The following is a 23,080-nucleotide window of genomic DNA, read 5'->3' as shown; positions in this document are numbered from 1 at the left end:
GGGACAGAAGTGCACAACGATCTCTTTTCTTGACCAGAAATTGAGTACACAGCAGTTTATTTTGACTTTATACTACGTGCACACACACACACACACATTTTAATACACTCTATGTATTTGTGCTGTATTTCATGATAAAAAAATAGTTAATTCCAGTCTATTGCATGTGTCATATATTTTATCTTCCAGTGAACCATGTAACATTCTAGCACTTAAAGGTTTCTAATTCCACAAAGACTTTTCATTTTAGGAAACTTGTTTTATTAACAATTTTTTTTGTAGATCAAGTTCTCCTTGGCCTAACTGAGAATGAAAACATAAGAGAAATGCTTATTCAGGGTGTGGAATTGATGATATGGAGCAGAGATAAATGTTAAGTACTGGATTGTTGTATCCCAACACATCAGTATAAGCAAAGGACAGGCATACCAATTCATGTGAAAATAATTTAGATGGATTGATAATTGTAGTTATCCTTAGTTGAATTTATAATATGCCAAAACAATTGACCAATTACTTTATGTAAACAATCTTTAATCCTTACAGCAATATTGCAAATTAGAATGTCAGAAAGAAATTGATTTCCCACTTACGTAGCTCATGTATGGAAAAGATAGAATGTGAAACAGGGTCTCTCGCTTCCATATGTGCCCTTGTCACTACCTCATTCTATTGATTATACCATTATTATTCTAAGTCAGACAAAGGGGTAAAATGGATTGTCATAAGACCTGGCTTTTAATCCAGCTTCACAATTCATTAGCTGTTTGACTTCAAATCAAGTTCTTAAATTCTTAGAGAACTGTTTTTTAACTTTATAATTTGAGGATAATAATACGTATCTACATGAGTCATTATGAGGTTTAAGTGAAATATATATGTAAAGCTCCCAGTACAAAGCAGCTATTCAATAAATTTTAGGTTATTATTATTATTATTATTATCATCATTATTAACATGTGGTGGCTTCAGTTGCTAAAAATGTGAAATTTCCACACACAAAAAATCAGCATCCTGGGATAACAAACAGGAATGAATGGTTGGATTAATATAGGGCTGACCAAACAAATAGAGGAAAAATATAAAAGGGTTAGAAAAATGAGGAGGCTGATGAAGATACTCACAGGGGTGACCATTCATGGAGTCATAACCAAGGTTGAAAGATTATGAAACTTGCAAGAAGTTGATTCCCTATGGAATAGGAATATCCTTGGGAAAAGAGGCTTTAATGAAGAAGGGAATGGGGGTGGGGCTGATTTAAGAAATCTTAAAGGAATGAAAGGAGGAAATGATGGAAGACTCTAATTAAGGCAGCCACACCTGACCCAGAGCTCAGAACAATTTCATACCTGTTTAAACACTCTCCTCCCAGTAATACAGAGAAGAAGAGTTATGAGCAAGGTTGAGAGGTGATGCAGAATATACATGCTGACTAGGAGGACTCACACAGTGACTGGGACACAATTCTGAGGCTGATTTGACCAGATGTTCAGTGACTCAGTGCTGCTTGCCTATCTTCACTCAAGCAATGACTTCTCTATTTCTGTGACATCCTTACTATTAAAAAAATACAGAGCTCCTTTGGCCAAATTATGGAATATTTGGACTTCCTATCAGATGTTATTCATTTTCACTGGGTTTCTATTCTGTAGCATTTTGAATCCCAGTTTCCAACAACCTTATTTTTCTGTTCTTCTCAATGGACTTATTCTTTCCTTCTACTTTTCCCTGGAAGTAAAATGTTTCAGCTACATATGTTCAGACCTACTTGATTCCATTTAACTGCCTATCTGTATGCCCGAATATTGCCATCTTCAGGTTCCTGGCTTCTGAGTTCTACCAACTTGCTGTAACCCCTTCCCAATGTCTACAAATTGTGATATTCCTTATACACCCTGCATTGCCAATTAGATACACTTCAGCCCTGATGAGTGAGTCTAGCTCCAGATAATTGCCTACCAGTACCTGTCTCATTGATAAATCAAAAAACAAAAAACAAAGAAACAAAGGAACCCATGGAAATTATTGAAAGGCAATTTGGAAAAAGAAAGTTCTATAGATTTCTAAAATTTTAATAATCTCTTCTGCAGCTAATATTTTATAGGCTATTCATTGTTTGTTTTCTCTCTGAAATTTGAAGTTGTTTTGATTCTGTCCAATGTTGACCTCTAACATCCCCATGACACATCCCTTATTTTGTATAGAAGGAAAACTAATTAGAGATCCTTTAAGTGACAAATGAGACACTGAAGTAGATAAAGTAGCACTTGGGCTTACACTGAACTCCATACCTGAGCGCATAGCCTCTTTCTGAATGCTTTCATAGTCATGCCAGTCCTTTCTTCTTAAACCATCTGTCCATGCATAGAATTGCCCATCTCCCAGGCCCAGTGGAAGTGTCTGCGGAAAAGGAAAGCAGTCAAAGCATAAAAAGGAGGTATTCTCTTTTGCATGGTAGGTAAACATATCCAGGCACATACTAGGCAATCAAAAAATATTTGTTGAATAACTGATTCTTCCTAGTACACTGAAAAGAAGGTTAGTGCTAGTCACCAGATTAATGCACATTTTAAATCCTTTTTAGCTTTAAAAGACAGCAGCCTCTCTAGCAAACCTTACCATTTTCTATTGTATTTCATCCAGGGTCAGTGTGTCATTTTCATATGCTGAAAATGTAAATATTGGTAATTCTACCAATTTTGGTGTTAATTTGAATTAATTAATCTGTTGCCTATACAATTTCACTCATTTTGATCATGTGTATTTGTATGGTCTGATATTAATAACCATTCATTGAATGCTCACCATGTGCCAGGTATTATGGTACATACATTGTGTATGAAGTTCATTTAATATTTATAATACTCTTTGGTTGTAAATCCCCATTTTGCTGTTGAAGAAACTGAGGCCCTGAGAACTAAAATAACTTGTCTTAAAACCACAGTATCAAAGCGAGGATTTGACCAATTCTGTTAAGACCAATTTGTTATCTTAACAACTATTAACTACTGCCTCCCATCTAGATTTCTGTTAAAGTGCAGATAATGGTTACACTTACAGTTGAAATTATCACCCATTCAACCATTTTAGCCACAACATATGTGTTGTGTTTTTCCAAAAACCCAATATGTTATAATGCCAACTTGAAAACTATTTCTGTGAACTCTGCTGAAGCTGCTGCTACTTTTTATCATGTTTATTTTTGGTAATACAAACAAAAATAATTTGGAATGAAATTTATCTTCACAATCTTAACAGTCATAATGGAAAATACATGTTTTTATATTAACATGCTATCTCCCATTTTATTTTTGGAAACAAAGAATATATATATATATTCATAATGGAGAGAAGAAAATTTTCAAAAGTAGAAAATAGTCTAAGCAAAACAAAAGATGAATATTTTCAGTGAGGGAGTTCTATTCTAAGAACCTTTCCAAGTTAAAAAAAAAGCTTATTTCTTAGCAATCATTGTGTTTATGAAAAATTATCTACCTTTACTTCATCTTTACAACTTATAAAAGAACCACTTATTTCGAAAGGTGGAAAATAGGGAGTAATTAAAAAAAAAAAAAAAAAGGAAGTTAAAATTAGAAGAAAGAGTTTATAAATTACATAACTTATCTACATATTTAAAGGAATTTGTTACTCAAAATAGTGCTGATTCAGAAAACAACAGAAGATCAAGCATGTAAAAATGGTGGTGAATGTATAAAAAATATTACAGATAATAAGAATAAAATAAGGATGACAAAAAGTTATGGAAAAATGCAGAAAAGCATGTAATAAAAAACAGAAGGAAAATGGAAGGAACAATTTTAGAGATATACTAGCAAACTTTAGGGAAAAGAAAATCATGTATTTGTATTTGTTTAATCTAACTGATGTTAATTTAAAAAGATAAATTTTATCAAAATTCAACTGTACGTTGAAATTTATAAATAATCAAGTAACTCAAAAATTCACAATCCATGTTTTGTCTTGGCCGTGTATTTACAATGTTAAGTACTGAGGAATAATGAACCTCTCTTACATGGATTTAGATAATACCAATTTATAAAACCACCTTGAGATTAAAATAGATAGTTTCAGAACAAATTTTGACATGAAACATGAAAACATTCTTTTGCATTCTATTTCCTTTGTTATGATATATTCAATGGTAGAGAGTCCTTGTCAATTGGTATTACATGGCAGATTGAACACTAGTTAATCCTTGCTCCCTCCAGAACTCCCATGGAAATGACAGTAAAGCAGCAGATGAATTAAGAAGCAGATTGTTTAATGGACATAGACTTAGAGATTTGGAAAGGACTGAGAACTTAATGCTGGAAGGAAGAGAATTTTTCATACCATAAACTTTGAAAAGACTTCGGAATTAGAGGCATCAGCAACTTCTGAGGATGAGGTAAATGTGAAAACAGAAAATACTGACTGACACTTTTTATTAGGAGCTGTTGGATTCTCTTAGTGCCTCTCCTTTACTCCAACAACCAAGTGATATCTGAGAACTAACTACTGCACTCCCTAGCTATGAAAAGACTGGAGTTTGAGTAAAAGGAGTATGTTTTCAGGCCACTAGAAACAGTTGGAAGTAAGTGTGATGGTTAGTTTTATGTGTCGACTTGGCTACATTATGGTTTCTGGTGTTTGCTCAAACACTGGCTTTCATGTGGCTGTGGAGGTATTTTGTAGCTGTGATTAGCATCTACAATCAGTTCACTTTAATGGATGATATTACCCTCAATAATGTGGTGGGCCACATCCAATCAGTTGAAGGCCTCAAGAGCACAGCCTCAAGAGAAGAAACTGCCTCAACACTGTGCTGTCTACTCTGAGTTCCCAGCCTACTGGCCTCCCTTCTGTTTTCAGACACAAGACTTCAACTACACTCCAGCTTGCTGGCCTGCCCTATACATTTCAGACTTGCCCCACAATTGCATGAGCTGATTCCTTAAAATAAATCTCTTAATATATATCCTGTTGATTTTGTTTCTTTGGAGAATCTGAACCCTGACTTATAAGAAAAGGATAACAAGCTATAGTGAAAAAGCAGGTTCTAGGTAACTGTATATACTGAATACTGATTTTGGAGTCAGTTGCTTGTGGTGTGTTGTGGCAACACAGGTTTAGGCACAACAGAAACTTTCAGCTAATGACTGATTCATTACTTACATCACAAAAAGGGTCCAAAAGAGTAGGGGAAGAGATCCCAATGTGGCCGGTCTACTGTGGAGACCAACTGCTCAGGTCAGAGTTGGTGGATGGCAATTCCCTACACCCCACTACACATCGCAGAGGAGAGACCCTGTTCTGTTTGAGTGTTGAGTATTTATATATCCCAGGAGAAAGGGTCCTTGCCACTAAGAATTCCTGCCCTGATAAACAGGTGGGGCTGCTTGCTCCTGGTTTCTGGGTTTAAGGTATGCTCATGCCTTTTCATTAGACCTAATCTCTCCTCTGGGCTGTAGAATGGAAACATACTGAAACATCTGCACACAATAGAAAAGGAGGGTATAGACAAGGGGGTGGGAGATGATCGCTGTGTATGTCCCTGACTTCCCGTTCAGCCTCCAGATTAGGCCTAGCCTACTCCTCCCCATTAATTTCCACAACGTAAGCCCTCTCCCACCTCCATTGTGAAGGTGGAGATGGGTCGGGCCTTCAGGCTCACGTCTCTCAACAACGTTGACAGTAAAGGTTTGGGAACACCAGTGGCTGACCATTCCCAAGGGGACTGCTGGCCCAACCAGGATAAAGAGTTACCCGCCTTCAGTATGTATGTATCAGGCCCCACAGGTCCATCCTACTGGATTGTCACCCCATCTATGACATGCCCACCCCATCTAGTCAGGATTCTATCATCTCACTTCTCTCCTTTGTGACCCTAACCTCCCACCACCCTGGGAATTGTTGGAGGGTATAATGGGATAAAACACAATATGATCCCCTGACAGATGCCAAAAGAAATTCCCGAGTGATTTCCCCTTGGTCCCTCTTGGGGCCAGTCCTCATCTTGATGGATGTAGAGCAGATGTGCAGCAGAGCCTGAGTTCGTTCCCCGCCTTCATTCCCTCCCTGTGCTAGGAAGTGGGATAAGACTGCATGTCCCTCCCAGAGAACTGCCTATTTGAGCTTCCAGAAGGCCCAAGTAAGGTGGACATTCCATCCAGTAAGACAGTTGTTAAGGTATAGTTGCCAAAGCTCATTTTCCTGTGGCCATTAAAGTTTTCCTTAATGCCAGCTGCCTGTGGATGGTGGGTCATGTGGAAGGTCCATCTAATTTCATGGGTCTGTGGCTATCACCGAATGGAATGTGCAGTAGAGTAGGTTCCTTGGTCAGAGGAGATGTTGTCTGGGTATATGAAGGGGTGGCAGAGCCACTTTTCCAAGGTATACCATGTATGTTACTTGCCCACACGATGAACTAGAAAACCAAGGTCATGGTCTGAATAGGTATTCACCACAACCAAGACATAGGACTTTCCTTAGGATGTTGACTTGCCATGAGCAGGCTGATATGGCCCCTCTGGGATGATCCCACAGTGCCCTTTTCAGGCTCTGGCTTGTAGGTGACATCTCTCACATTGGTAAATGGCAGATTGGGCCTCTTTTAATGAGGGAGCTACTCAATGTTCCTGGGCCCATAATTTCATGGTGTCAGAATTTCCATGTCCAGTTCAGCGCTGGATCCCAATGGCAGAAACAGTTAGAAGAAATTCAGTTTTCACAGGTGTCACCAAGGGCAAGTTCATTGTTCTCATCCTCCAGTCAGGGCTCATCTTCTGTCTTCCTACCAGGAGAATCTCCAGCCCCGTCAAGGGTACAAGTAGCTCAGTGCATCCATACTCTAATGTCCTAGAGGCTGAAACAGCCACCTTTACCTTTATAGGGCCTGCTTGTTCCCTGTTCCCCAGTAGAAAGTACCTACCTTCTGTGTCACCCAATACAAGGGTGCCAAAAGAATATTGAGATAAGGAATATGCAGGTGCCAATATGCAAATGGCCCAACCAAATACTGGACCTCCTTTTTGAAGGTGGCTGACTTTAGGACAGCCATTTTTCCTTTACTGGGTCAGGAGTCTGGTGCTGGGCTCTGGTCCATATACTGCCTAAGAAGGTGACCTGCTGCACTGAGCCTTGGACTGTTGAAATCCAGTTAGCAGTATGTGCAATCTGTAGACAGTTTCCTCCTCACTCTGGTTCACCAACATGATTCATCAGTGTAATGGAACACTTGAAGTTCTCTGGGCAGGGTTAGCTTACTTCAATCCTGTTCCACCCATTGGTGGCAGATAATGGGGGAGTTTCAATACCTCTTTAGCAGTACAGTGAAGATATACTGTAGGCCTGATGAGTGGAAAGCAAATTGATCCTGGTCCTCCTCCTGGAGTGTGATGATGAAAAAAGCAGGTCAATGACTGCATACCAAATGCCAGTTGAGGAAATAATGGCTTCTGTGAGAGTCACAATGGCTGGGTCTGTGGGTGCCAAAGGGTACATTTCTGCATTCAGATGCCAGAACTCTATAGTTAGCTGCCACAATCCACTCACCTTTCTTCACTGGTTACACTGGCCTGTTACAGGCGGAATTAGTGGGGTGGAGGACACCTACATATAGAAAGCCTTTCATGAATTCATTAATGTCATTTTCTCCACCAGGGAGGTGGTATTGCCAATGTTGTTCAATGAGGTGAAGAGATGGGAGCATGGAAGGTGCATTTTCTGTCATTTGCCCAACTGTGATATCCATAATTTGTTGGAATGGGGAAGCGTATCCTCTTGGTCACCTCTGGGATGAACAGTGCTGCAGGATGTCAATGCCTATAATGCATTCCCCAGTGGAAAAACTTGACCACACAGGCAGCAAAAGGGTCAAAGGGAGTAACTCATAATGTGGTAGTAACCTCCCATCCCCATACACATGTGGAATGCCTGAAACCTCCCAATTCTATTTGTTGTCCCTTCTTGCATCTCCCAGAATGATAGTGAGCTGGGTGCCTGAATCCAAAAGCACCAAAAAGATTTGTTCACTGACCCCAAACTCTACACATCCTGGGGCATATGGCCTTTGGTCCACAGGCTGGTCAGTCCCTTGGCCCCAAGCATATGACATTTTTCAGCATAGTCAAGTCTGGGTAAAGGGGTCTTTCCCAAGGGCCAGACCCTGCAGTGAGGGCCAAAGGGAGAGGTAGGAGATCCGCAGGATTCTCCTCCTCCTCTTCTGTCCCTATTTGGGGATTGTCAGAAGGGGGTTGGACAGTGGCAGATCATCCCTGTTGGTTCCATGGTCCTCCCTTTAGTGGATATTTTCCCCAGACTTCTCCATTGAAGAACTGGTCTGTGGGTCTTCAACGTCCTTAGGGACCCCTTGCTCTAGTAGCCACAAGAACATAGCTTGGTGAGTGGGGGCCCCAAGAGGAAGGGGTGGCCACTGACCCACTCCTTGTGTTTCAGGACTTGTTGGACATACATGCATGTGCCAACTGCCTGTCAGTCTGGCTCCCCTGTCAGTTCCCATGTCTGCCACCCTCTTAATATGTCCCAAGAAAGGAGGGTACAAAAACCCACTCAACTGCATCTCCCAGAGGAAGTCCTGGGGTGAGGAGGAGAACAAACTTGTGCTTCTATTCAGGAAGGCCCTTTCTAATAAAATCATCACTATCCCATTGTGAAATGGGAATCTGTTAAGAGGCTAAATTCCCCCACTGGGGGTGGATTATCCACACACCAACACTATACTGTGGCTGCGTTACTGTGGTTTCTGCCTCCTTACTCTAAGACTTAGTTGGAATTTGGAGGAGAGCACCCAGGATAGGATATGTTCCTCTGACTTCCTGATGGATCCAGTCAATAGAGGCTGCAGCAGCTGTGCTCCTGCAACTGCACCGTCAGCTGCTCCTTTACCACCTCTGCCTCTTCTTCCCTTAACTCCAAGTGACTCAGAGTTTCTGAGGACAGGATTGGATGTGAGGCAGCCACGACTCTTCCCCTGAGCCTGGTTGATCAGGGTGGTAGTAGCACCCTTTTCGTAAAGTCAGGACAGCCACGAGAGGAGTTCCTCTCCAAGCTTCTGTCTATACATATCTTTCATATCCCATATCACCTTCATAAAAGCTTGTACTTTTGTTTCCACCTTTTGGACCACATCTTCAGTTTTAATAGTCCCCTGAATAACAACTGTCTTCACATAACCGCAAGATCGGTCTGGGTGGCCTGAGTATGGGTATGCCTGGTTCTAGAATGAGAATAGATATAAGAAGCCATGAGCCAGGGGAGTGTATGCTGGATGGTGGAAACCCCAACCTCAAGCTGCAAAGTGTACAGATTCTTTGTGGGACCTCTTCAGCCATCTCCCTGAGGGTGGGGGTGGGGACATGGATACAACCATTATTCCAGACAAGCCTTATCACTCCGCTTGGAGTGATGACATGCATAGGTGAAGCCCAACCTGATAACCCAAGCCATCTTCTCTCACTAGGCTCCCTGACAACTGTGAGCCTGCTTTATATCCCTTAGGCAAGAGATTGGGGAATTGGCATCTGGAGAAATGGACTTAAAAGAAAGAGATACAAGTACTGGCATTGGAGGTCAGGTACAAACCCAGCCTCCCTTCAAGGGGTCTCATTAGCAAGCCCTCCTATACCTAAATAAATTCATACCATTTTTCTCACTTCTTCACTCAAAATATGAACAGGCAGCCAAAGATCACTAGACATTTGAGAGAACCTCTGACATAAAATTCAGAGGCCAAAATTAAACAAAACACATAAGAAATTTGAGGGAAGCAGCTTTAAGAAAAATTTCCTTCATAAAAACAGAAAGTTAAAAAAAAAAGGCCCATTTAGAGCATAACAACGAGCAAATGGAAAATGAAAATGTGACAGGAATAGAAATATTAAGAGATAGTTTGCAAAATGAAGGGTTGAAGAGCCTTCCTAAGAAATAAGAGGGAAAAAATACAAAGACAAAAAGGTAAAACATTGAAGGGCAGTAACAAAGTGGCAGCTCTGCTGTAAACCTAAAGGTCATACGATCCTGATTTACAAGGAGGGTGGGAAGCAACACCACAAAGGTATCTGGGAGTGGCAGGGTCAGGGAGGGGTGGGAAAAAAGCAAGTAGACAAACTTACTCTTTGCCTATTTTTTTTTTTTTTTTAGCATATTGAAGAGTTACAGTTCTGCCAAAGAGATTGGGATAAATTAATTATAAGTATATTTAAAAAACTAAGAAAATTAAAATTGGGTCAATTAATAAGGTTAAAAGGGAAAAATTGTGTAAGAAATAATATAATTATAGCCCACTATTTGATTCATACATGGATAATTTTACCTTAATATTGTTTTAACTAAAATTGATGATGTAACTATACTGTAGGTTGAATGAAAGGATGGAATAAATATACATCTTCTATAGTAGAAAAACATTAGACAATATAAAAACAGAAGAAAATGGTGAACAGCAATATACACTTGCTATTTACAAATATGGAGTCATATAACAGAGTAAAATATGAAATATTGACTTGGTTGCCCCCAGGTATTATAATTTATAACTTAGGGGAAGTAGGTTTGCTATTTATCATTATAGGATTTATAGTATGATCACATTTAAGAAGTTATTTGCTGTAACCTATGACATCCCTTGAAATTACGTATATAACTACTTGTTAAATCATACTTTGAAAGCTATCATTGTTCTGTATATGTTATATCTCACAGAAAAAAATGTGAAAAAAGTTATTTGCAAGTATTACTTTATGCAACTGCGGCAGTTTGAAGCTGTACGTACCCCAGAAAAACATGTTCTTAAATCTAATCCTTTCTTGTGAGTGTGAATTCCCCATTTTAAGTAGGACCTTTTAATGAGGCTATGTCAGTTAAGGTGTGGTCCACCTCCATCAGGCCTATTACTGGAGTCCTTTCTAAGCAGAATGAAATCCAGACACAGAGAAAAAAAGAAAAAAAGAAAGAAAAAACTCCAGGAAGGAAGAAGCTGGCCATCAACAGAAGCCAGAAGAGAACAGGGGACATGGCCCTGTGCCTTGCCTTGTGACATGCTAAGGACCAAAGATGGCCACAGCCAGCCCCAGAAAGCCACAGTCTTCAGGAAGAAAGCATCACCTTGATGACACCTTGGTTTAGATTTTGTCCAGCCTCAAACCATGAGCAAATGAATTCTCATTATTTAGTTTACCCTAACCCATTTTGTGGTATTTGCTTGAGTAGCCTAAGAAACTAAAACCATACAAAGAAAGCTCAAATATAAGTCTTAGGCATTCTTGGCAGTTGCCAGTGTTCCGGCAATTTGTGTGAGCATCATGAGAATATTCTATGATGGTTGACAGATCATGTTAAAGCACAGCCCATCTGAAATTTTGCTGTAATGAAGGCTAATGTCTCATCTATCTATATCTCTACTCACAGACCAGCAGTAAGCGCATCACCTGGGAACTTGTTAGAAATGCAAAATTCCCAAGTTCTATTAAATCAGAAACTGAATGGAGAAGGGGACAGAAATTTGCATTTTAACAAGGGCTCCAGCTGATCCTGAGGCTTACTAAATTTGGAAAAGCACTAATGTATATGAATAGAAAGACAATAGAATTGTATTAATAAAATAAATCAGATTCGTTAGCAGAGCATATGCCATTATCTACTGAAGGATCTTTTTCACATAAAAAGCTGATGATTAGGTATTCTTGCATACTTGCATCTGCCAGAAACATGAGTGAATAAAGCTAAATCAATCCTGGTACATTTGTGTAAGACTACCTTGGTTTTGAGAGCTTAACCATTCAGTAAATGATCCATCAGCACTCTGACCTTTCCTTTCACATGAGCAGTCACCAGTGCCCAGATCCATTTGCTTCCCTCCTGGGTTATATGATGTGTCCACTGTATGATTGCAATAGTACAGATCTGTTATCTATGGCCTTGTAAAATGATATACATGAGACATATTTCAGGACCATCATTAGGCCTGCCATTTGTTTGTGAGTACCCTTTCTATTTTTTGCCATGTGGACTTTTCATTCATTGCAATGTTGATGTAGACAAATAATTTGAAAAAAAAAATCAGGATGGAAGAAATAGAATCCATTAAGTAGCAACCACATGCAATAGCTAGTGCTAGATCTCAGAGCCTGAAAAACAATATACCTCAAAATAGATCACAGGGGAAGAACCCAAGTGTAAGCTATTACCCATTGGCAGCCTGTTTACAAGAGGTGGCAAACTCAATCATCTTCTGAGATCAGGAAGATGATGTAAGTGGGTAACAAACTAGTGTTGTACTACATTAGGGAGTGATGGGCTCTGGGGCAACTTGATTACTGTTTTTCACTTACAAATTATCTCAAAACCCAGGGGCTGTCAGTCTGGAAACACCTGGAGAGTTAAAAAAAAAAAAAAAAAAAAAAAAAATTGTTCCTTGCCTCTAAGAACAGTCTTATTTACTCTAAGTACAGACAGCAATGATACTGAAAAGAGACACTGGTTGAACTCTATAGACAAAAAGACTGTTCTATATTCTAAAACCTTCTTCATATGAGGCTTTATAAGTCAAACAACCAATGGACTTTTTTCTCACAATCAACCATACGCCTACCACTATGCCTGTTCCTTGGAAGATAATATGATATAGTGGAAGGACTCTGAATCTATGGCCAGATGACATAAATTCAGGTTTCAGACCATAGGCTAGACAGCTACACTGTCTCTAGGCCCCTCACTTAACTCATATATGAAATTAGAGTAATAAAATAACACCTACCTTGCCTACCTCACAAGGTTTAATGAATAGTAAATCAGATAACATATGTGAAAGCCCTTGGCTTATCATAACATAAATGCCCCTTGTTTTCACCTTCTTGTTATTGTAAAGATCTGTGAGTTAGATCTCTTGCCCTTGAATTTTTATAATATGGTTGCACAGTCAATACTTATGTATATATATAAGAAATGTTACATTATGTGGGCCAGGCTTTATTATAATAGGTGGTAATAGAACTTAGAGATGGGTGTGAATCCTTACATTAGTTTGGATTATGATTCTTATATATGGAAGTCAGCTGGGAGATGCTTCAAGCAAATGGAACAACACTGAAAAAACAATATAATGGATAGCACGAATGGGAAAAAGGATATAAGCAACATTTTTTCTAACAAAATTTCATTCTCATAAGAATCGGGTGATGAGCTGGATTTCAGATATGTTAAGATCACATAATTAATAAGGTCTTTAAGACCATATAATTTATGAGTGGTAAACTAGAATTCAAACCAGATTTGTATATCTTTAAATCTTATGAATTAATAAAAACAAATAAACAACATGGAGACATTTTATGATTCTCCCATTCTTCATTTATTCAAGTGCTATTATAGAAAGTCATTTAGAAAAATTTTAGGATATAAAACTAGAAAGATAGGGTGAGGCCAGAAAAATTCATGCAAAGAACTCTGGAATCTATATGTTAAACATAAGGCGCTGAACAATAAGGAGTCAATTAAGATTGTCAAAGTAAGGAGTAATATAATAAAATTTTGTGCAAAAACTAATGTTGTTGTAACATCTTTTTCCTTCCAATGTTTGACCCAAATACAGAGTATGCAATGGGTCTAGAAAAATCTACTGTTTAGAATAATCTACCTCTACATAGAAGAGATTCTATATTTTTGTATACATACAAACCATATTGATAAGTTAATGTCAGAACGTAAAACAATCATTTCCTTTAGTGAATAGAAAAGGTTTGTTATTTCCATTCTGCATAAATTATGAGAGGTGTCATCTTATTGCAAATCTAAGATGCTAAATATATATAAAAAAATAAGCCTTGAGTTGTTATTGACTGCCGAAACCTCCAGTCTTCCTGACTTTGAAAACAGGGTACCTTAGACAGGATGGAGAACTCAGATGTGAGAAGCAGACATGAAGATGTACTAAGAAGTGCAGGTCTCATTTTTAGATCTAAATTTTTTTTCTAGAGAATCTGGAAATCTGGGTTGTTATGTAAAATATCTTGATTTAAAAATTTTTAAGCAAATTAAAATATTTATAAAATACATTGTGTTGGATGGTGTCTTTGAGATATATTGAACCTGCAGTTGCCAATCAGAAATCTCTGGCAGGGCTTACCCCACAATCTTAATAATCATGACCCTCACCGAGACTGCCTCTATAATTGATGGTTTTGCCCTTTATCTGGCATAAACTTGAGTGAGTTTACCAGGACCCATGAGCTTATAAATTTATCCTTTGTATTTATATTAGTATCTCAAATCCTGAGAGCACAGAATGATTTTCCATGTATCATTTTAGTGATACTCATATCTTATGCCTGCAAGGTGGCTATATAGATAATTATAACTAGTTAAAAACAAAGATTGAGGCACAGCTTAGCAACAGAATCTCCAAAAATATAAGCAAGTCAGAGGAAGGGTCAGTTGTAGTAAATGGTAACTGAATAGTGCTCTGTTTTTTATTTCAAGGATTAAAAAAAAGACAAAACAACCAAACGGCTTGATGTTCAGCATCCTAGACAAGGCCATTTCCCCCTGAAGATACAGAATTACATTGGCCACACAACATGCAGGATGGAAATTTTTCATATACTAATGTTTACTTTTATTATAAATGTTTCTCTGTGGAATTTGTTTGCAAGAAAAGGCTGTTATCACACTCATGTTGTAAACGATTCTAACATTTTATTTTAAATGACTATATTCATGTAAACCAGGGAACATACAATTTGAGAGTTCTCCTGTTCCAATCTCCCTACCCACCATGAAACTATTTCTTTTAATGATAGTTTAATTCTTTGAACAGTAGACAGAATAAATATCATTTATTTGCACAGGCAAAGGTCAGATCACCCTCATTATATGATTTCTGATTTCTGGGACGTTTGTGAGGAATTTCTGAAGATGCTTCCTTGTTGAAATAGGATTCGTGTCTGGGTAGCTGAAAAAGAAGGAAAAAACACTGTGGTTTAACTCTCTTTACATTTTCATTTTGTAAGTTTCATTAAGAGTATAACCAGAATCAATTGTCAATAAATAGAAGCCTCTGTTAGTAAGTAACCAGAGAGATCAGTAGCAAATCATTGTTATGGGAATAAAGAACAACACTATTAACAGTAGTTGTGTTAGTTAAAGGAAATTGACCGAGTGCCTGGTAAAAGCCTTCCTGATACTAGGAGGCGTTAACAACTCAGCAACAGCCATAATGCAGCTGACATACTAGATTTCCATTAAGCATTTGATGTAGGATAGTTGTGTTACTGACTCAAAATTACTATAATTGTTACTTTCTTTTCATCACAATGGAAACATGTTAACTCATCAGGAAAACCCTCCAGATCCCTGATTGCAGCAGCTTACCGTGGGGAAATATTCAGGAGATCAGTGTCTTACAAAAATGACAAATTTTCTGACATTTCCTTCCATCTCAAAGTATTCTCTTTGTCATTCCTAAGGGGAAAGATAAAAAAAGAAAACTTAGGATGGAAATAACATTTCTGTGAAAATATAAAAGCAAAGAAAGATCATGTTTAAAAAAGCAAGCATATTATATTAACCTTCAAGAATCACCTGGCCCCCTGTTGATGGTGAATCCATAAACTTGCAGTTGTCTGGGGGGATTAGGCCTGGGTTTCATGGCCCCCTGAACTTTCTTCAGAAGGACATCGTAGGGCGCCTCTAGAGCTCCACCCTATCAATTCATCAAGGAAAACACAGCATCCTCAGTTGTTCTCCAGAGCCAGTATTACCTTAAACTGTGACTCTATTTTCTTATTAATCTGAGCCCACTGTATATGTGTAAAGGGAAACATAAACATAGAAACCATGATAGTGACAAAGAATCCCAAAAATGGTTAGTTTTCTTTCTCCGAGTTGTATGTTCCCAAGTGTTTTTATATATCTCCTAACAAAATAGTATGATACCATAAGATCCAGAATTACAACTGAGGACATAAAAAATAGTTCACAATTAAGAAATGGCTGGACTACAGGATGCCTACCTGCTCTATTTCAGACTTCAAAAATAGCACAGTATAAGCATACGCTCAATTTGGCTGATGTTATTGTTTCTCTTCTTCATGGTAACTAAAATTATCATTGGATCAACCACACACATATCAATGTAGATGAGATCTAAGTGTTACCTTTAGTGAGGGCTTCTCTATTTTAAGTGTTGTTGGAACTTTAAAAGACTTTTATATTTTAAATTTTAGAAGCAAAATTTTTATCTGAAGGTAGTTGTTCTAAACAATGAAGACAATTGGTTTATACAAACTTCATACTTGATAGGCTCAAACAAACATGTTTAGCCCATCCTTAAAGCTGAATAGATGTTTTAAAGGAATCCTATCCTTAGGAGACTATAAAAAAGGTATTAAAGCCATTGTAAACCATCAAAAATTTAGCAAGAATTTCATTATTTTTAGAAGTTTCACAACCTAATAAGCAATGACATGTAAGATGAACCATTGTTAAATCAGGTATATTGCTTGGATATAAAGGGCAGAAGATATTTATACCAAGCTCTTCTTCTAGTACCAATATTTTATTATTGGTTAATATTAGGCACTGAATCATTCAACTGCTCTCTCAACAAGTATTTATTGAAAGCCTGTACTGGCACTAGAGATATAGTTGTGAATCAGACAAAGTCACAACCCTCATGGACTTGCATTCTAATAGAGGAAGATACTCATTCATTCAACAAATATTAATCGGGCACCTAATATGTGCCTGGAACTGTTCTAGGAATGTGGGATTTATCAGTGACTAGTGCAGAGAAAGATCCTTGCCCTGGAGGAGCTTATTTTCTAGAAGGGAAATATGTATTAAATAAACAGCATACATAATAAACAAGTAAATTATGCAACATTAACTTCAACAAAGTCTTTTCTACTGGGGAAAAGTGAGAGGGGCAGAGATGATCTGAGTTTGGGACTCATTAATTTTAAGATGACAAAGAACTAGAAGAGGAGGTGTCCAGTAAATAATGGGATTAAGCAGTCAAATGGACATTTTTTCCCAATGGAAAATTTTACTCTAAAAAAGTGCTCACACAAAGCATTTGAATATGGAGATTTGTTCCTATGTAGGTGGGCAAGCATCATTACAGGCGGAAATTTCAGTCCTTTAAAATAACTAAACAAGGTTGTTTTAATAGTATTGGTTATCCAGCATAAATATAATTTGTCTAGAGTATTCCAGGGGTAAAATAATCTCCATTTCCTTAAATACCAAATGGTAAACTGTCAAGACTGGACAAGTAGAAAAAAGCACTTAAAATCTAAATCTTAAAAGGGTCTCAGACTGTGACTTTCTCAGCTAATTATTTCAAACACCAGCAAAGATGTTTTCCAAGATCTTAATTTAGAGTATTTTGTTCAACAAATTGTAGATATAAAAGACAATAGATTATTGTGGTTTCTGGGTATCTACTCTGTACTCTGAACATAAGTTACTTAAGGGAAAGCAACTTAGATTTTATGAGTATAGCTCAAAGTCAAGTTTTTATTTTTTTTTTTAAATTGGATTTAAAACATTCCATTTTATAAAACAGATATTAGATAGAAAAACATATTATTAAATGTTGAAAAATTATTTATTTGCATTTTTTCATGAAACAAAACAAATAAAATCCTGCATAGTATGTATCATTTTTATGTTAAGGATATCAACTACCAAATAACATAGTTTTTTCTATTTTATTGCTTTTGTTGACTTGAAAAGTATCAGAGAAAGAGATATTTCATATTAATAATGAGAAGTATAAGATCAAAAAAGTAAAAGCAAAATCAAATACTTTGCTTATACAATAATCTTTCATCTACATGCTTTAAGTACAGGAGGCTAAGTGATACTTGTTTTATCTGAGATATTATATTTCATCTATAAACTTGACTTGTTAAACTCTTTAACATACATCTTTATACCATCCCAAATATCTGTAATGGACAGATAATCTCTGATTTTTAGAGAGGTAAAGCAGTTCATGATTAAGAACACAAATTATGGTGTTTAACTTTTTTCATCTATCAAATAGGAATAATCAAATATTTAATAAAACTTATTCCATATAATTGCAAGATAAAAATGACATTTGCTTGTAAACATCCATTGTAGTATTTAGTGTAAAAAACTAGTATTCCTATATACCTAAAGAAATAGACCACTTTATACAAAGTCATGACCAATCTAGTGTTTCCAATTGCTGTGGACATTCAAACCTTGAAAATCCTTTAATGCAGATATTCTAGAAATGAATTATAAAAATTAACCATGAAGAATTTCATTTTCAGCTCCAATGTATACAGAGCTTAGAATTTGTCATCCCCATCCTTACAAAACAAAAAAAAAATCTGAATGAACTGAAAATCCACAACTTTTCTTTGACCTATCTTAGAAATGTGATTGCAGGACAAACTGAGTCCAAAATCTGGAGAGACAGGCAGATTTGGAGAGTCGCAGTCAAGACAGCCATGCTTTAAGCAGAAGTTTGTGAAGCCATAAACTGGTAAGAATACTTAAATGGTAATTTTGATGAATCGATGGAGGATAAGTATGGACTAGCATGAGAGTCAGAAACTCCTGGGACACCCTAAGGGGTCTCCAGCCTTTCCTAGGTTTTATCTCCAGGGATTGCCTCTTCCCATCACCTCACCACCAGGCCATCATGGTGAAGACCCAAGAAATCTACCCCCAAGTCTCTGGCATTCTGAAGGGAAAAGCAACCACTGCTAAACACCTTAAGGATTCCCCATAGCATTGGCCTACTCTACTGGGAAAGGGTTTTACTGGAAATTATCCAACCTTGGGAAAGGACATTTCCCTGAGGACATAAGCCTCCACCAGTCTTCCTTTTTCACTTAAGAGGGGAGGGGGTGGATAAAGCTAAGGAACACTTATGAGAGCCAAAGTTCAGGGATAAGGCCAAGGGAAAACTAGGATTTAATCATAAGATTATAGAACACTTCTCTTCTTTACATTACACTACCACCACCAAGACATGTATAATAGCAGTGGATTACAGATTAAATAGAGCCTGAAAAAATACAGGAGTCTTGGGTAGTTCTTGTCCCCAAAGAGTTCTTATCCCAAAGACAAAAGGGGAGACAAAAACAGAGACACTGGAAGAATTTGACACCGTTCATGCCTTCAGGTATAGCAAAACTTAAACACAGCCCAGTACTTAGACAGATTAACATAAAAACATACATTAAGGGTCTATTTATCTCAGTATCTATTACCTGATACTTAATGTTTGGCTTTCAATAAAATTACAAGCCCTGTTAAAAGGCAAGAAAAACAGTCTGGAGTGCAAGCATCAGACCAGACTCAGACATGATACAGATTTTGGAATTATGAGAACATGAATTTAAAATAATTAGGATTAATATGTTAAGGCATCTAATGGAAAAAGTAGATAATCTTCCAGAAAATATGGGCAATGTAAGTTAAGAGATAGAAAACCTAAGAATGAATCAAAATGAAATGATAGAAAGAAAAATCACTTGAACAGAAATGAAAAATACTTTTGAAAGACTTATCAATTGACTGGGAATGTCCAAGGAAAGAATCAGGGGTCTTGAAGATATTTCAATAGAAACATTCCAAACTGAAATACAAAGAGAAAAAAGGATGAAAAAAAAAAAAATCCAAGAACTGTGGAAATATTTCAAAAGTTGTAATGTGTATTTGGAATACAAGAAAGAGACAAAAGAGAGAGCAAAGCAGAAGAAATATTTATAATAATAACCAAGAATTTTCCAAAATTAATGACAGACACTTAAAAAGGGAACCAAGAAGCACCTAGAATACCAAACAGGATAAATAACAAAAACTCTCACCTAGGCTGATCATAATTGAAACAGCAGAAAACCAAAGATAAATTAAAAATCTTGAAATAAGCCAGTGTGGGGTCAGAGAACCTTAACTATAGGGGAATAGAGATAAGAATTATAGCTGACTTCTCATCAGAAACCATGCAACAAGCAGAGAAGGAAGTGAAAAATATTTAACGTTGAAATATTTGAATAGTTGAATTTCTGTTGAAAGTATAAAGCACCAACCTAGAATTCTATATTCAGTAAAGTTATTCTTCAAAAGTAAAGAAAAATAAAGACCTAAACAGAGAATCCAATGCCACCAGCCGAACTCTGCAAGAAATAATAAAATTTCTTTTAGGCGAAGGAAAATGACATAGATTAAAAGGTCAGTTGTGGGAAGATGGCAGAGGAGGGAGCTTCAGGACTCAGTCCTTCCACCAGAACAACTATTAAACAGGCAGGGGCTGTCTGAAACAACTAGTTTGAAACTCCAGAGCTCAGAATACTGTGCAACATCCAGGGAAGACTGAGAGGAAGAGGCTGATAAATTATGATAAAGAATAACAAATTGCTCTCTCCAGGCAGTGGGTACTGGCTTGCATCAACCCCTCCCAGGGCAGGCTGCCATGGGGTCCAGCGTCTGGCTAGTTTGCTGGTGACAGAAAGGGACATAAAAAACCTCTTTCTCAAGACCAAGCATGGGCCTGGCTGTTCACTGATGATGGCTTTTCACTAGCAACTTCAGATCACTGGGAGCCCAGCTGAGAGGGAGGCCATTGTTTCAAACCATCCCAGATAAAAGCAGTGGCAGTCATTGTTTCAGACCATCCCAGACAAAAGCAGTGGCAGTTATTGTTTCAGACCATCCCAGACAAAGGCTGCTATGGAGGGAACTTAAAGATGCTACATTTTCTTGGGGATCTGGGAGATAGTTCGTTGAAGGGCTGCATATACTGGGAAAGCCAAGAAGGCTCAGCCTTGGAAAGCCATGGAAGAAGCTCATGATGCCCCATATGATCCCTTAACCAGCAAACTTGGAAGCTGTTTTGCACACAGTTCCCTGGCCCTGTTTTTGGCTTGGAAAGACTGACTTGGGAAAATCCTCTCCAGCATGCCCCTTCTGCCAGAATTTTCCCTCCAGGCAAAAGCAGCTTGAGACAACAAAGGACTGTAAGAAACTATAGAGGTGGACAATCTGGGGCAAAGGATTACCAGCTTCAAACACCTGGGACAGGGAAGTCTGATCCCTGAGAAACAGAGGGAACAACCAAATTCCTGTAAGCAGAGAACTCCAAAACAACTAACAAGCAAAAGCCCAGGGCAAGAAACAGGCCCAGAAAGACAGGGAAAACGTGAATATTGCATTAGCCTTGGTCAGACCTTCTGGATAGGAGGGTTGCAGCTCATGAAAATCTGTGTCTTATCAACAGCTGGTTAAAAAATCAAGAAACAGATATCTCAGGGAATAAATACCAGAGTTTACCTTTTAAAACATTAAATTGTACAGTGTTCAACAAAAGAATAAAAGATAAAGATAAAGGAAATGATGGCCCCTCCAAAGGAAAAGGATAAATATCCAGAAAACACCAATGAAGAAGACCGGACTGTGGACATACCAGTCTTTAAAAAATGATCTAAAAATGCTAAGGAAGATAAAGAAAACTACAGAGAAAGAATTAAAAGGTATCAGGAAAACAATGAAAGAGGAATATGAGAATCTTAGTAAAGAGAAATTTTAAATTGGAAGGAAACAGAATTACTAGAGTTGAAGACCACAATAACTGACAGGAAAAATTTGCAGGAGGGTTTCAAGAGCACATTGGAGCTGGCAGAAGAAACAACCAGTGAACTAGAAGACAAGACACTCGAAATGAATGAGGTTGATGAGCAGAAAGAAATAATATATATAGAGAGAGAAAGCAAAAATTGACCTAAGACATCTCTGGAACAGTACCAAGCATAACAATATACACATTAAGGGAGCCCCAGAAGGAGAAGAAAGGGTCAGAAGGGGTATTCAAAGCAATAATGAAAGAGAACTTTTCAAACTTAGCAAAAGACATGAATATGCACATCCAAGAAACCCAGAGAACACCAAACAGAATAAACATGAAGAAAAATATACCTGTCATATTGATCACATTATTGAATGAAAGTAAAAGGAGAGAGTTATGAAACCTGCAAGAGAAAGTGATGAGTTATGTACAAGGAGCCACAATTAGACTAAGTTACAATTTCTCATCAGAAACAATAGAGGCAAGAAAGTAGTGGGTTGAGAGCTGAAAGAAAACAATGCCAACCAAGAATTTAATATCCAGAGAGACTTTCTTCCAAAAATGAAGAAGAGATTAAGACATTCTAAGATAAACAAAAGCTGAGGGAATTCATCACCACCAGACCTGCCCTATAAGAACTGGTAAAGGAAGTTCTTCAGCCTAAAAGGAAAGGACATTACAGAGTAGTTCAAAGAAATAAAGACCTATGGTAAAGGCAACCATTTGGGCAATTATAAATGCCAGTATATTGTAGTGTATTGTTTGCTATGTAAGTCCACTTCTTATTTCCTACAAGTGGTAAATGAAAATGCATATAAATTAATGATAAATATGTGGTTTTGGACAAACAATGTACAAATATATAAATGGTAACAAGTACAAAAAAGAAGATGGGAGCAGAGGTGTGTAGAAAAATTATATGTGTATGCTATTCAAGTGAAATTGGTATCCAACCAAATATGATTGTAATATATGCATGATGATAAACTTTAACTCCATGGATACCAGAAGGAATATAGGTAAAAAGTATATCCAGAAAGAAAAGAGAAGGCACTCAATATGCCAACACATTATTGTACACTCAAGTGTACAACACAAAAAAATCAAATAAATATATAAGTAGGCATTAATAGAAGAATTGAGGGCAAAAATGTTATAAGACATAAGAAGGCTATAAAAAGCAAAATCGTAGAAGAATGTTCTGCGTTATCTGTAGTGATTTTAAGTGGAAAGGGTTATACTCTCCAGTCAAAAGGCAGAGATTAGCAGGATCAATAGCAGGATCAAACTATGTGCTGTCTGAAAGAGATTCATCTTAAATTCAAAGATACAAGTAGGTTGAAAGAAACAGGATGGGAAAAAATACACCATGTGATTAGTAACCAAAAGAGAGCTGGGATAGCTATTCTAACATCAGATAAAATAGAGTAAGTCAAAAATAGTTACAAGGGACAA

General features: G+C 37.4%; 1 protein-coding gene across 1 annotated transcript in view; it reads right to left on the bottom strand.

The window, feature by feature from the left end:
* Nucleotides 1-23,080, bottom strand: part of GALNTL6 (polypeptide N-acetylgalactosaminyltransferase like 6) — a 1,267,846-nt gene that overhangs the window by 853,380 nt on the left and 391,386 nt on the right. Inside the window, exon 4 of the mRNA XM_037831017.1 lies at nt 2,292-2,400. Within this exon, the coding sequence (XP_037686945.1) occupies nt 2,292-2,400 (109 nt within the window). The remainder of the gene's footprint in view (nt 1-2,291; nt 2,401-23,080) is intronic.

This window comes from Choloepus didactylus, chromosome 3, assembly GCF_015220235.1.
Source record: "Choloepus didactylus isolate mChoDid1 chromosome 3, mChoDid1.pri, whole genome shotgun sequence".
NCBI classification, from domain to species: Eukaryota; Metazoa; Chordata; class Mammalia; order Pilosa; family Megalonychidae; genus Choloepus; species Choloepus didactylus.
This window is presented reverse-complemented; position numbering and strand designations above follow the sequence as displayed.